This window comes from Oncorhynchus tshawytscha, linkage group LG02 (genome assembly GCF_018296145.1).
Source record: "Oncorhynchus tshawytscha isolate Ot180627B linkage group LG02, Otsh_v2.0, whole genome shotgun sequence".
Classification (NCBI taxonomy): domain Eukaryota; kingdom Metazoa; phylum Chordata; class Actinopteri; order Salmoniformes; family Salmonidae; genus Oncorhynchus; species Oncorhynchus tshawytscha.
The window spans coordinates 69,637,157-69,650,902 of NC_056430.1; the positions used below are offsets into that span (position 1 = coordinate 69,637,157).

Below are 13,746 nucleotides of genomic sequence, written 5' to 3' on the forward strand. Positions count from 1 at the left end.
GTGTCTCATTGGATATCTGAGAAATAGGTCTTACCAGGCGTCCCAGGAAGACCAGCAGGGCCAACAGGACCTGAGGAGACACAACAGAAGCACTGAGCACAAATCGTATTGTACTTCAATGGAAAGTCTATGAGGAACTTCATAAAGATCTCCAACATCTAGATCTTCATCCAGATCTGGTCAAGGCGATACAGTGTTTACTCAAACTGTAGAACAACGTCTTAGAACATTTTAAGAATGCAGAGCTTCGGTACCAACCTGAGAGTCCAGGGGATCCGGAAACACCAGTGGGTCCGGGGCTGCCTGGAGGTCCGGGGATGGCAACCGAACTGGAACCAGCTGGAATTCAAACAGGAGATTGACCAATGACCATCCATTGCTTAAGGACATGTGATGCTGTTCTACTGTGGACACTGTACTATAAAGTCATCTCAAGAAATATTTACAGCTGTAGATGTAGAGTGCCTATCCAACAGTTTAACGATGTCTCTAATTCGCCTTGTCGTTTCCTCTTACTTACCTGCATTGATGATTCTACCAGGTTCTCCAGCTTCGCCTAGAAGATAACATGATGATAGATTGAATGAAAGCATAATCCTGTTTGACTAAAGATATAGAGGAAGTATGTAATAGGTACATTACCTTTACCTCCAGGCTGACCAGGATTACCTGGTATACCTATACGGGATAGAAAGGGAGGGTTACAAAAATGTTATAGCCTACTGTACAATATTTGAGAAACCATGCATCTGAAATGTAAATCAAGGAATGATTTTGCATCAAAGAGTCATACCTGGTGGACCTTGAAGCCCGGGAATGCCTACAGCGGAAGTGGAAAATGTATGTTATTGAAATGTAAATAGTGAATACTAAGCTTTGATTGACGGATGGATGGATATATGGATTAGTAAATTGATTAATTGATTGATTGTACCTGGGAGGCCTGAATCTCCTGGAGGTCCTGCTGGTCCCCTGGGACCTGGTAACCCATCCAATCCCTTGTCACCTGGAATGATAAAGATATCAACTGTCCTGTAAAAATCTGAAAGTTGTTATATGGACAACTCGATTTTTCAACCAAAATATATTGTTGTGGTTTCTATCTACCACGGGATGTTGTTGTTTTTACCTCTAGAGCCTTTTTCACCGTCAGCCCCGGGAGCACCTGTTGAATAATACCCATACATTCAGAATTGATAACAGTGAAGAATTTCACTATTAGGTTGTCTATATTAGGACAGCCAGAGATTATTCTAGCAGCACAATCTTTTCTTCACTACTATGTTCACTTACCTGCAGGTCCTTTGGATCCATTTGCGCCGTCTGGTCCCGGAGGTCCTCTTTGACCTGGGTCACCTATGATGACGGAGAGGGTACATAACCACTATGAAATGTACTTACAACCCATTTTCAAACCAGTTTACGTACATAGTGCATATTTCTCTCAATTATGTGTTATCCTAGAGAAGGGGGCGATAAGAAATAAAGAGGAGACACAAAGTTCAGAATCCCATGTGATTCTAACTATTCAGGGCAGACAGATACACACCTGATGTTCCGCGGAGTCCTTTCTCTCCTGGCTCGCCCTTATTTCCTGGAGGTCCAGCTGGTCCCTTCTCTCCTAGACGAGGAGAGAAACAATAGGCTGGCTGATATGATCTTTGTTTAATGCTGCAATATGTAACTTTTTAGGTGACCTGACCAAATTCACATAGAAATGTGAATTAGAGATCTGTCATTCTCATTGAACGTCAGTCTAAGAAGAGGATGATATGTTCTATGTTTCCATTCTTAAATTTCCTTTTTGTGTCTTTTACTTTCAGTTTTTCAAACAGCGATTGGAAAGATGCATTACTTCACAGAGGATTAGATGGCGCAATGATTCTCTACACAATTGCTTGTTTTGTCACAAACTGAAATTAGGCGAACTATTACACATTTTGCAACCAGGGAATGGCAGAGCAACTTCTGCATATTACACCTTAAAAACTAGAATCCCCCATAGAAACAACAACAAAGCCACCTCCGCGCCCCTCTTTCACTAGAAATAAAATGAGGGCATGGGGGCTGGAGAAATGTAACCACTCTCAAATTCATAGACAGAACTATGGCTGTGTAACAGTCTTACTTCCGTCCCTCTCCTCGCCCCATCCTGGGCTTGAACCAGGAAGCCTCTGCACACATTGGCAACAGTCACCCTCGAAGCATCGCTACCTACCACTCCACAAAAGCCACGGTCCTTGCAGAGCAAGGGAAACAACTACTTCAATGTCTCCGACATGAGTGGCGTCGCCAATTGAAACGCTACCAGTGCGCACTGCTAACTAGCTAACCATTTCACACTGGTTACAGATGCAAGGACTGACCATCCATTGTATCACATGTATAGTTTTCACCATGTTTTGAGGCTATACAGTCTTTGTTGACATTTACATTCTTTACCAAAATGTTAGTAAAACAAGCTTATTTTGGGGGTTCTGATGGGGGTATGACAGTTAAACTAAGCTCATGAGGCATTAATAAGTTATATTCTTCAAGAATCAATGGGTATATATCATAAATGTTTAAGTAAAAAAAATGGATGTATCAACTAAGGGTTCTAGCTATATTTGTAGCTTTCTCTTTGTGAATCTAAATCAAGGAAATAGGCCTGCATACAACACAGTAGTGTGCATCATCTCCACACGTCGGTCTGGAATACCTTTCGGTCCTGGAGCGCCTGCTTCACCTCGGAAACCCTGTGGACCAGGAGTTCCTAAAGGTGACGAATACACAACTTTAGAAATCACACGCTTGTGTCTTCTTCCAGTACAATGGTACACGAAAAGGGCAAAGAGCACTCACCTGGGATACCTGTAGCACCCTGACCACCCACTGACCCTGGAAAACCAAAATATATGCACTTTCACAACGGCGGACAACAGTTACATGTTGATGAATTGCATTTACATTTGAGTAATTTAGCAGATGCTCTTATCCCGAGCGACTTACAATTAGTGATGATTTAATGTATCTCATCAATCTAGACGTATTTCCTGCATTGATGATGACCTTTGGCCTTACCTTTAGGCCCAACAGGCCCAGCAGTGCCAGCAGGTCCAGGCCCTCCGGGTTCACCAGGAGAACCTATGGCATCACATAACATTAAATAAGAGCTTGAACAGGAACCCATCATTTTTTCTCTGAAGATATATCGTGACTAACTGTGACGCCATCAAATACACTTGTGAACATACCTTTGTCCCCTTTCTCTCCAAACCCTGGAGGACCAGGCTCTCCACGTGATCCCGTTGGTCCTTCTCGGCCCTTCTGGCCTGGGGGGCCCTCTGCACCAGCTTCACCTATTCACAGATGAGAAGAGATGCATTGTGGGAGTGAGAGTCTATACAGTACATTTCTCGTTGGTTGCAAGTTTGAGATCTTGACATTTTAGGTCAAATTGTGTCCTTAAGCATTACCTGCATTTCCTTTAGGTCCCCTCGGGCCCTCCAGTCCACTGTGACCCATCTGACCTGGAGGACCTAAGGAAGAGAAGCCAAACATCAGTCTGCTATCATTCAGCAGATGATTATTTACTGTAGCCACTCTAGAATAAAACTAGTAGTTTGTGTTCCTACCTGGTAGGCCAGGGAATCCATTATCACCTGAAATGAATGAATGAATTCCATTTGTACAGTATAACTCTAACGTGTACAGTATTTGCTGTGTGACGTCATTGAAATGAAATGTAGGTCTATGGCTCACTGACCTTTGACTCCTGGACCACCTTGGTCACCTGAAATAAAACAGCTGAAATGTTAATCAACAGCCAAAACTTGCTCTGCCAATACAGTTTGTTTCCATCTATGGATGGATGGATCCATCTGCGTATGTTTCCATGTCCATGCAATGGATGCCCTACAGTACCTTTGGTCCCAGGCTCTCCTCTCGCTCCTTTCATTGAGTGTGCAAGTGTTGCTGTAACAAATAAATAAACATTTTTGTCAATATATAGAATCCAATAAAAACCACACATGTATAAAATCTTTCAAAAATATTCATAGAATTCACAAGTTCGCATGATTTGTGATTTTTGACTGAATCATTCCTTTGTTATAATGGTTGAAACGCTCAACATGTACCCACAAAACACAAGGCTGGTGCACAGTGTAAGTTCTGGTTCTGGTTCTGTACCTCGTACAGTATCGGACTGCAGCTCAGTCCTGACTATCTGCTGTACTGCCCTTTGCAGAGCTACAGGGTCTTGGCCTGGTCCGTTAGCTGATCCTGGACCTGCTCCTGCTGCCTCTCCCAGATTGATACCATTATCAGTGCGGAGCAGTGTGGTAGAGGAGGGAGAGGAGGTCTTGTCCATGTATGCAGACTCCAGAGGGTCTATGATGTTGATGGCTGAGGAGGAGGAGAAGCGACTAGAATGTGCTGAGGAAGAGCTGGAGGCTTGTTCCAAGGCGTCCACACGAGCTTTAAGACGCTTGACTTCTTCGGCTGTAAGTGGTTGGAAGAGAAAGAGAGAGAGGGGGAGAAAATTGAAAGGGAAACAAAGAGAAACAAGGACAAAGATTGAGTGAGAGAAGCGAGAAACAGAGAAATGCAGGAGAGGAAGAACAGAGAAAAAAACAGAGAGATTTACTCCGACATGGATGTAACTCTAGCTCTCTATGACAGACAACCACATCAATCAAACCACCCCAGTGTCCTACAGCTCCGCTCCTCCTCTCTTACCCAGGGCGATGAGTCCCAGGAGGAGCCCCAGGAGGAGCAGAAGACCCAGCAGGATGCCCAGCAGCCACTTCAACCAGGAGCAGCAAGACCAGAAGCCCAGACCTCCTCCAGACTCGTCCTTACGTATCTCTGATCGAAGAGAGAGGTAGAGGACACGGGGGTCAAGAACGAGCATCAGTAGAGTATCATGAAGAATGCATAAGAATAGGCACTTAGGGCTGAAGATTGTTATGCTGGGATTCAGCCATTTCAATTTCAAAGTATAGTTAGACTATACCTGCATAGGTTGCTTTGTCTTTCGTTGACACTTTCGTCAAGGATCCAGCTTTTAAAAAACAGCAGTGGAAGAACAGTGTGTTAGTAACACAAGTCAAGGTGTGGTGAAAATGTCTGTTCACTTCCGTTATCTACCGTTAGTTTCTGTGGTTCTGGCTGTAGCTGTCTCCACAAAGCTGGACACCTTCTTCTTCTCCTTCTTCAGTGAGTCCTCGGAATAGGCTAGAAAATGTGAAAAGATAAGTCAACTTCACCATAACTCACAGGCAACGGCTAACACTGAGACAGTGGGACTGTAGTATGTCATTGGGCATGGAAACATTTAAGATCTGATAGAACTGGCACCATTTTCCCTCAGAAGGTTCTTCTAATTGAGCAGACAATTAAATATTTAGTAAAAAATATATATTTAGTGAAAACCCTCCTCTGTGTACATTTCTGATATTCTCAGGTATTGGATTGCAATATTCCGGCAACTCTCCCAAATTTCCCAAGTTTCTAGGAATCATGCTTAGAAGATTCCAAGGATAAGCAGGGAATCTGGAATCCTACTTGGCGTCCGACAACAAGGCGCTACAGAGGGTAGTGCATATGGCCCAGTACAACACTGGGGCTGAGCTTCCTGCCAACCAGGACCTCTATACCAATTGTCAAAGACTCCAGCCACCCAAGTCACAGACTGTTCTCTCTGCTACCGCATGGCAAGTGGTACTGATGCACCAAGTCTGGATCCAACAGGACCCTGAGCAACTTCAACCCTCAAAACATTAAACTGCTAAATAGTTGGTTAAATAGTTAGCCAAATAGCTACCCGGACTATCTGCATTTAACCTTTTTGCACAAACTCTTTCTTTGTTGACTCGTCACATACGCTGCTGCTACTGTTTTATCATCTATCCTGTTAACTAGTCACTTTATTCTTATTTATATGTTATATGTACATACTTACATCAATTACCTCCTATCTGCTGTTTTTAAGAAACATGTGACCAATACAATTGTATTTGTTTTGAGTTGTTGCCTACCAATAGCAGTGGCAGCAGAGGAGAACTGCTTGCCGGTATCTTTGGCCATGATGAGTCTCTCCGTCTCCTTTTTGACGGGAGCTTTCTCTTTCTCCAGCAGCATGAATTTGTATTCTTTGGCGAAGACCTCGTCACTGGTAGGAGTGCTGGGTGCCACTGAGAAATAGGCAGCAAATACACTCAGTATTAACTGGTAAGTGTCATGAATACATGATAAGATAGAGTAGTAGAGGATATCATTTTACTGCAGTGGGCTAAATCAGGCTCACACAGAGTGTATCTTGGTAGTCTTAAACAAATCTACTTTGAGACAAAAGTAGACACCTCACACACACGGTTATGGGGTTAAAAAAAAAGAAGACACTTGTACTACGTCAGATATACAGTTGAAATGTATTACATTTGGAGTTTGCATCCCAATATTACACTTCATAAACATCAAACAAGAGGAAAAACATGAATAACGTTCCACCCATGAGGCAACTAGAGGGCGATTTGGTCATTTAACTGCAGGAAAGTGCTATACTTGTCTTGGTGCTGCTGCTGTTTGTACATATATACATCAAATCAAATGTTTTATGTCTATGGTTGCCTAATTGTTATCGATGCAAAAACAAAGTACTTTGGACTCACCTGTGGTTGTGGACACCCCTGTGCTTGTGACATTTTTCTGCACACCATAGACTGCCAAGAAAGACATGCAGGGTGAATTTAACATGATTGAAACACGTGTGACATGTAACTCCCACAATGAACATGGGCATTATTCTCTTGATTCAAGGGGATTTCTGAACACTCAACACTCCATTCATACCTGTTTGTGCGTTGACTCCATTAGCTGTTAGGATGCCGCCAGTGGTGGAGGCCAGGTTATTCTGCATACCATGAACTAGAGTAGGACAAAGGATATTCAATACACTACTACTACTGAAAGTATCGGATTGGTGTCGACATAGGCTAGAGGGAGTTTCTATAGACCAGCAGGGATGGTCAAAAATGTCAAAATACTATAAAGATCAATGTATCAAGATTTTGAAATATATTTAATTAAAATAAATGTATTTTGTATTTTAAAAATATAAAAATGTGTTTGCAAGTAAACGGCCCAAATAGCAACACTTTCACTTGCTATGACTGTGATATGTTGTTGTTTATCTACCTTAGTTGAATACACTGACTGTAAGTCACTCTGGAAAAGAGTGTCTGCTGAATGACCAAAATGTCAATTATGTGAACATACTGGGTATTATTATTGGCCTTGTTCCGGGGTAGAGCTCATTAGAATACTACTCAGCATGCTTTGCAATTGTACATTTGCACATATACATGTATATTTCATTAATTTAGCAGACGCTCTTATGACACCATAGTGCAATCAGACTTCTGATACCAAGGCAGGGTGTACGGGGGCCACAAAATTGTGAACCGATATAAAAAATGGCAGTGAGGGGAAAAGTACTCTATTATCATGCTTGAAGTAAAGATAACTTCATGGAAAATTACTCAAATAAAAGTGAGTCACCCAGTAAAATACTACTAAAAGTATTTGGTTTTACATATACTTAAGTATCAAAAGTAAATGGAATTGCTAAAATGTACTTAAGTATCAAAAATAAAAGTATAAATCATTTCAAATTCCTTATATTAAGCAAACATTTAAAAATATATATATTTTTATTGGCGGATAGCCAGGGGCACACTCCAACACTCAGACATACGAATAATTTGTGTTTAGTGAGTCCGCCAGATCAGAGGCAGTAGGGATGACCAGGGATGTTCACTTGATAAGTGTGTGAATTTAACAATTTTCCTGTCAAAATGTAACGAGTACTTTTGGGTGTCAGGGAAATGAGTGGAGTAAAAAGTTCTTCATTTTCTTTTTACCAAAAATATTAAAAGTAAAATAAAGTACAGATACCCCCAAAAATGACATAAGAGTACTTTAAAGTATTTGAGTACTTGAGTACTTTACACCACTGAAAATGGTGTAGAAAAGTATTTTGTATTTTAAAAATACCAATTACCGCTCTCGAAAGTATCTTATCACAAAATACATTGGGGTGAAGTTAAGCCCAGTGTAATACAAACGACTAAATACTCAGAAATAATTGAAATACAGATTTCAAATACATGTAATAGAAATACTGCCCATCTCTGCATACCAGTCACTTACTTTCAAATCTGTGAAGGGAAGGAAACAAGTGAACACTTTGGGAGAAAGGAAAGATTATTGGGATGCACCGATAGAGAGACAATAGATGTTGAGGGAGATGTTTACCAGTGCTAGAGGCAGAGAGTCCAGAGTTCATGGATGTAGAGCTGAGAGCCAGGTTGTTCTGAAGCCCTGTGGCTGTAGAAACATTGATAAACACCCACATCGATTGAGTCACACCCACAGTAACATATACAGTATTCATTGACGATGAGAAAATTAGGAGACATTTTCTTTTTTAAACTTTCTTGTGATTTTTATGTTGCACACAAATCTAGTTCATTTTAATTATGTCCTTTTAATCTCTTGGATTAAACCTGTTCATTTATATAAATATCTTTGTTGATGGTGTGAAGGATTAAATTCAGATTACATTGGCACTATTATCACTCAGTATCATGCGATTCTTGTTAGAGTAATTGTGACTGTATATTTGGTGATGTCTATTGCTGACCTGTGAGTGTGGTGGGTGAGTGTTGGAGGGTGGAGGTGGGGGACCGGTTGATGGCGTTGCTGTGGTAACCATAGCCTCCAGCCGTGGGGCCTGACCACACGTAGGAAGGCATTCCTGAGTCCAGGGTGGCACTGTCGTACTGGCCTGGGAGAGAGGGAAAGGGTTAACTGGTTTTATGTATGTTTGTGTACGTTTATTTAACCTTTATTTAACCTTGAATTAACAGGTGAGTCAGTTAACAACGTATTCTGGACATTAATGCATCAGTGATTATTTATGTACTTTCTTACTTGTGTAATTACTACTTATGTACCTATTTACCTAGTTTTATCACGATTATATTGGTGAGGGTGTGTACCTGACTGGGAGCTGTTTGGCATGGTTCTGGTCTCTACGCTGGCCTTCCTGGGAATAGGGAGGGTGCTGGTGGGGGAGCGAGGGGGGCTGATGCTGCTGGAGCGACTCCCCTTCAGCAGCCGCTTCACATCATCCAGCTCAGTCCCTACAAGCCACGGGGGAACAGACTAGGGTGTCATCTAATGTCACTTAGGAAATGTACAGTGTGCAGACTTTTCAAATGTTTTTTTAAAATAATAAAGACAGATTTTTATCAAACTGTATTTATCTTCCATATTCAGCTTATCTTCAAGCAGCCACGTTCCATTTCCTTTATACGTTTTCTGACTGAGTCATATTGTCTCCCTATTTGTTGAAGTCAAACTAATATCATCTTGGTCCACGTGTATTTTCCAGGGCAGATCGGGTGAGTCATAGGTTAGTGATAAGAGCCCGCGTGGTATTAGGCAACTCACATCTTTTAGCAGTGGGAGAGGCACTCTGCAGTCGGCATCTGATCTCACTCTCTGGAACAGGACACACAGAATAGAACAGAAAAGTATAGAATAGATTAGAATAGAGTAGTGTAGTGCAATCAGATGTGTTCTATATTAATCAAATGCAGCCTCTTAAAATTGCAAAAAAAACAACAAGTGCATTCTGCAGTAGTGTATGGTCTGATTGATGGTGCTTTGCGCTAACAGCTAGTACCTCTGCTGTGGCTCCGCCCTCTGGTGGGTTTACTGGCAACTGCACTTTCTGCAGCTGAAACAATCAATTATCAAAAATCAATTATGTCATTTTTCATATCCACTTTTATTAAACATAGGAATTAAAAACATTTTGAAGTCACATTTAAGATTGATAGTTACCATATTCTCTCCTTGTGTATTCCGGAGATGAGTTTCCACTGGATCTTCCTGAATACACAGGATAAAAAAACACCACTATTGATTACTTTTCCTTCTTCGTGTCATGACTGAAGTCATACTTCAACTTCTTAATGATATTCTTTATAACATTATTATTGATATCTGCACCTGTACTAAAGAGCATCAGAGGACCTTAGGTAGGGCCAGTAGTTTCCTGACCACATAACATGACCAAGAAATGATTGCGCTCCCTCCCTCAGACGTTGCATGCATGAACCAATGGTTACGTGCCACGTCATCGACTGTGTCATGCACCGACAGATTGCTGTAACATATGATGTGGTTACCTAATACCTAAAATACCTATCCAGGCGTTGTAAGATCTGGCAGGCATCAGCAACACCTGGTCAGAGGAAAGCGCACCAATGTATGATCTTAGGTACCCAGAGGTTATGTGTACAGGAAAAAAAAATCCTAGCCCTGGATATAAGGCTACGTTCATAACCAAGTGGGAAGGTGGTATTTACCACATATGACTGGGAAAAGTCCACTTGAACGCCCCTCCAACTGGTAATTACTAGTAAGAACCTCGACTATTATCCCTGAGCTTCGACTTCTCCCACATGCTGACCTCTGACATCTACTAAAGAAATGACCTTGATAACAGCATTTTCAGCAGTTAAATGCAACAACAAAACATTATTTTCATACATTAAAAATCAATCTATTAACACGTTTTTTGAACACTATAATTAGTTTACAAACACATATAGCTCTACGTTTAGGTTATGGTTGACAAAGCTTGTTGGCCATTAGCCAATCTGTGTTTCTCAATGAGTTCAAAGAACTTGCATGCATCCAACTGGTATTTACGACTTCACAACAGGTAATTACCACCTTCCCACTTGGTTATGAACGCAGCATATGAATAGGGTTAACCTTCGACCTTTGACCTTGTCACTGACCTTCGTAGCCCATGGAGCGGGCGATCATGGTGCTGGTCATGCTCTTTCTCTCCGTGGGGGTGGGGGAGTAGCTGAGAGCAGAGGATGCAGACCCCTGTGCCCCACCCCTCTTCACGCCCCCTGAACCCGCCCCCGCCAAGGAGCTGTAGTTGGACCTGGTAACCGTGGAAACGGTCACAGAGCCCAAGCCGCCGGCTGACATTTTGGCACTAGAAGAATCCCCTCCTCCGATTCCGGCACCAGAACTAGAGGCAAAACCAGAACTAGAACCAGAACTGGAACCAGTGACAAAACCGCCTCCTCCTGCTCCTGCTCCTGCTCCTGCTCCTTTGGAACTAGAGACAAAACCAGAACTGGAACCACCAGAACTGGAACCAGTGAAAAAACTGGAACTGGAGCTAGACATAAGACCCCCTCCAGAAACGGAAAGAGAGCCGCTGGTCTTGCTCGCCCCGAACGATGCCCCCGAAGCCCCTAAAGACCGAAAAGCTGCGCCAGAGGCCCCTGAAGCACCGGAGGATAAAGAGGGGGACTCTATAGTGGTAATGGTGGTTGATTTGCTGACGGATCCCCCGCCGTACCCAGACTTAGCTCCACCCACAGACCCGGCTGCAGCAGAGGACACTAGCACTGAGCTACTGCCTCCTGTGATGGCTCTACTGGTAGACTCTCCTCCTCCAGTAGAGAGCAGCCCGCTCCTCGAAGAGAGACCACCTGAGGCTAGAAGAGGAAAGGAGAAAAATTATGATTAGGACTTATACAGAGCTTAGAGAAAGTGACTTTTTCTTATACAGTAGCCTGACGTATAACAATGTAGCCAGGGGGGTCATGCACCCCCAAAATCTGAGGGGGCACAAAGGACCTGAGGATAGCTGGGGGGGTATGGAAGGTAACATTTTTCAAACGCTTGAAACAGTTTTTTCCTGAAATCTAGAGCCATTATCATTATGCTTAATTATATGTACAAAATATGTATATTTTTCTGCATATCTAAGCATACCTGCCTGGTGTGTTTTTTTCTCTGCTGAAATATAGGTAAAAGATTGAAAGGAATGTGAGTCTTATTCAGTACATTTAGTTACTGTTTGCTTTTCTAAAGTCTACAAACTTTGCAAGCAGGCATGCCAGCTAGGATAGTTAGACAAGCTAGCTACTCTACCTTGATTGATAGCCTGAAATTGCTTCATGGTGGCTAGTTACAAGGTTGGGAGATTGGGAACCTATCTGGGCTAGCTAAAGCCAACTTTATAAAATTGCTAAGTGGCTAGTAATATTACAGGGAATTAACAAACAATCACCAAAAAAGTATATATACATTTTTTTAAATATTTTTATATAGGACAAATCTCTGGGGGCACTTACCCCTGTGCCCCCTATGGGCATGACACCACTGAATGTAGCTTAGCTGTCGATATATCTACAGAATCCTATAAGTAATGGATTATATACCAGTGACCATAGGAGTTCTATAGGAGCATCTAAACTCTTTCGTTGGAAGAGTTTAGGCTGTGATTGACAGTAGAAGAAAAACGGTCTTTTACAGGATTCTGCAGTCCAAATGAGCAGGTGTTAAAACCTGTCACACTGTGCCAAAAAAAGAAAAATACCAGAGATGTTTTTTTGGATATAGATTATTTTTTAAATCTAGAATTTTGTCTGAGCATGTCTTGAACATGTTATGGCATAACTACTGCTGCTGCTACCACTGCTCTGAGAGATGACCTTCCTCTCCACAACTGAAACTCCACGAGAACTGCTGGAGGACACGCTCTTCTGGTTGGAGACGACAGAGTTAGTGATTCCCTCTTGTGGAGAAATGAGGGACAGTCAGAGACCAATGCTGAGGACGTGGATCCTGTTCAGTGGTGGTTAAAGAACCCAAATATCATACTCGAGTGAAAAGTAAAAATACCTTAATAGAAAATGAGTCAAGTAAAAGTGAAAGTCACCCAGTAAAATACTACTTGAGTAAAAGTCTAAAAGTATTTGGTTTTAAATATACTTAAGTATCAAAAGTGAAAGAATAAATAATTTCAAATTCCTTTTATTAAGCAAGCCAGACAGAACCATTTTCTTGTTTTTAAAATGTACGGATAGCCAGGGACACACTCCAACACTCAGACAATATTTGCAAATGAAGTATGTGTGTTTAGTGATTCTGCCAGATAAAAGGCAGTAGGGATGACCAGAGATGTTCTCTTGATAAGGGTGTGAATTTAACAATTTTCCTGTCCTGCTAAGTATTCAAAATGTAACAAATACTTTTGGGTGTCAGGTAAAATGTAAGGAATAAAAAGTACATTCTTTTCTTTAGGAATGTAGTCAAGTAAAAGTAAACATTGTCAAACCTATAAATAGTAAAGTAAAGTACAAATACCCCCAAAAAATACTTAAGTAGTACTTTCAAGTATTTTTACTTAAGTACTTTACACCACTGGTCCTGTTCGAATACTTTAGAAATGCATCCTCCTTTTTTCTCCTTTAGGTAAGCACAGATCTATGAGTGATTGGATAGGTGTAAGCAAGGTTACCACCCATTTACTTCACCAATCTCAGATCTATTCAGATCTGTGATTACATCAAGGAAGGTAGGACGTAGGGATGCATTTCTGAAGTAATCGAACAAGGCCCCAGACTGCTGAAAATTATCATGAATAATCTTCACTACCAATAATGATAGTATAAAAAAATGTTTTTTAATGAATTATAGAAACTCAACGTTCGGATGGACAGAGGATAAATTCATATTTATGGGATATTATATTCACAGGTACATGTAGTGTGTATAAATTATGAAAACCTTCAGAAAGGACACAACTCACTTGGCGGCAGTGATGTCAACCGGGTTGTTGTGGTTACTGTTTCTTTGACGACTATAAAAAAA

The 13,746-nt window shown here is 41.5% G+C and overlaps 1 protein-coding gene across 2 annotated transcripts in view; it reads right to left on the bottom strand.

Annotated features, from left to right (window-relative positions):
* The window catches only part of LOC112235238 (collagen alpha-1(XVII) chain-like), a 29,509-nt gene that overhangs the window by 9,539 nt on the left and 6,224 nt on the right, over nucleotides 1–13,746 (bottom strand). For both annotated transcript variants that reach the window (XM_024403655.2, XM_024403653.2), the window contains exons 3-34: nucleotides 13,685–13,735; nucleotides 10,863–11,582; nucleotides 9,898–9,945; nucleotides 9,737–9,790; nucleotides 9,502–9,552; nucleotides 9,048–9,191; nucleotides 8,690–8,833; nucleotides 8,302–8,373; nucleotides 6,838–6,912; nucleotides 6,657–6,707; nucleotides 6,024–6,179; nucleotides 5,134–5,220; nucleotides 5,000–5,047; nucleotides 4,723–4,851; nucleotides 4,174–4,485; nucleotides 3,907–3,957; nucleotides 3,749–3,775; nucleotides 3,618–3,644; nucleotides 3,459–3,521; nucleotides 3,237–3,341; nucleotides 3,064–3,126; nucleotides 2,845–2,880; nucleotides 2,702–2,755; nucleotides 1,550–1,621; nucleotides 1,294–1,356; nucleotides 1,130–1,165; nucleotides 935–1,006; nucleotides 794–820; nucleotides 643–678; nucleotides 521–556; nucleotides 259–339; nucleotides 35–70 (exon numbers count right to left, since the gene is read on the bottom strand). In XM_024403655.2, the coding sequence (XP_024259423.1) occupies nucleotides 35–70; nucleotides 259–339; nucleotides 521–556; nucleotides 643–678; nucleotides 794–820; nucleotides 935–1,006; nucleotides 1,130–1,165; nucleotides 1,294–1,356; nucleotides 1,550–1,621; nucleotides 2,702–2,755; nucleotides 2,845–2,880; nucleotides 3,064–3,126; nucleotides 3,237–3,341; nucleotides 3,459–3,521; nucleotides 3,618–3,644; nucleotides 3,749–3,775; nucleotides 3,907–3,957; nucleotides 4,174–4,485; nucleotides 4,723–4,851; nucleotides 5,000–5,047; nucleotides 5,134–5,220; nucleotides 6,024–6,179; nucleotides 6,657–6,707; nucleotides 6,838–6,912; nucleotides 8,302–8,373; nucleotides 8,690–8,833; nucleotides 9,048–9,191; nucleotides 9,502–9,552; nucleotides 9,737–9,790; nucleotides 9,898–9,945; nucleotides 10,863–11,582; nucleotides 13,685–13,735 (3,027 nt within the window). The remainder of the gene's footprint in view (nucleotides 1–34; nucleotides 71–258; nucleotides 340–520; nucleotides 557–642; nucleotides 679–793; nucleotides 821–934; nucleotides 1,007–1,129; nucleotides 1,166–1,293; nucleotides 1,357–1,549; nucleotides 1,622–2,701; nucleotides 2,756–2,844; nucleotides 2,881–3,063; nucleotides 3,127–3,236; nucleotides 3,342–3,458; nucleotides 3,522–3,617; nucleotides 3,645–3,748; nucleotides 3,776–3,906; nucleotides 3,958–4,173; nucleotides 4,486–4,722; nucleotides 4,852–4,999; nucleotides 5,048–5,133; nucleotides 5,221–6,023; nucleotides 6,180–6,656; nucleotides 6,708–6,837; nucleotides 6,913–8,301; nucleotides 8,374–8,689; nucleotides 8,834–9,047; nucleotides 9,192–9,501; nucleotides 9,553–9,736; nucleotides 9,791–9,897; nucleotides 9,946–10,862; nucleotides 11,583–13,684; nucleotides 13,736–13,746) is intronic.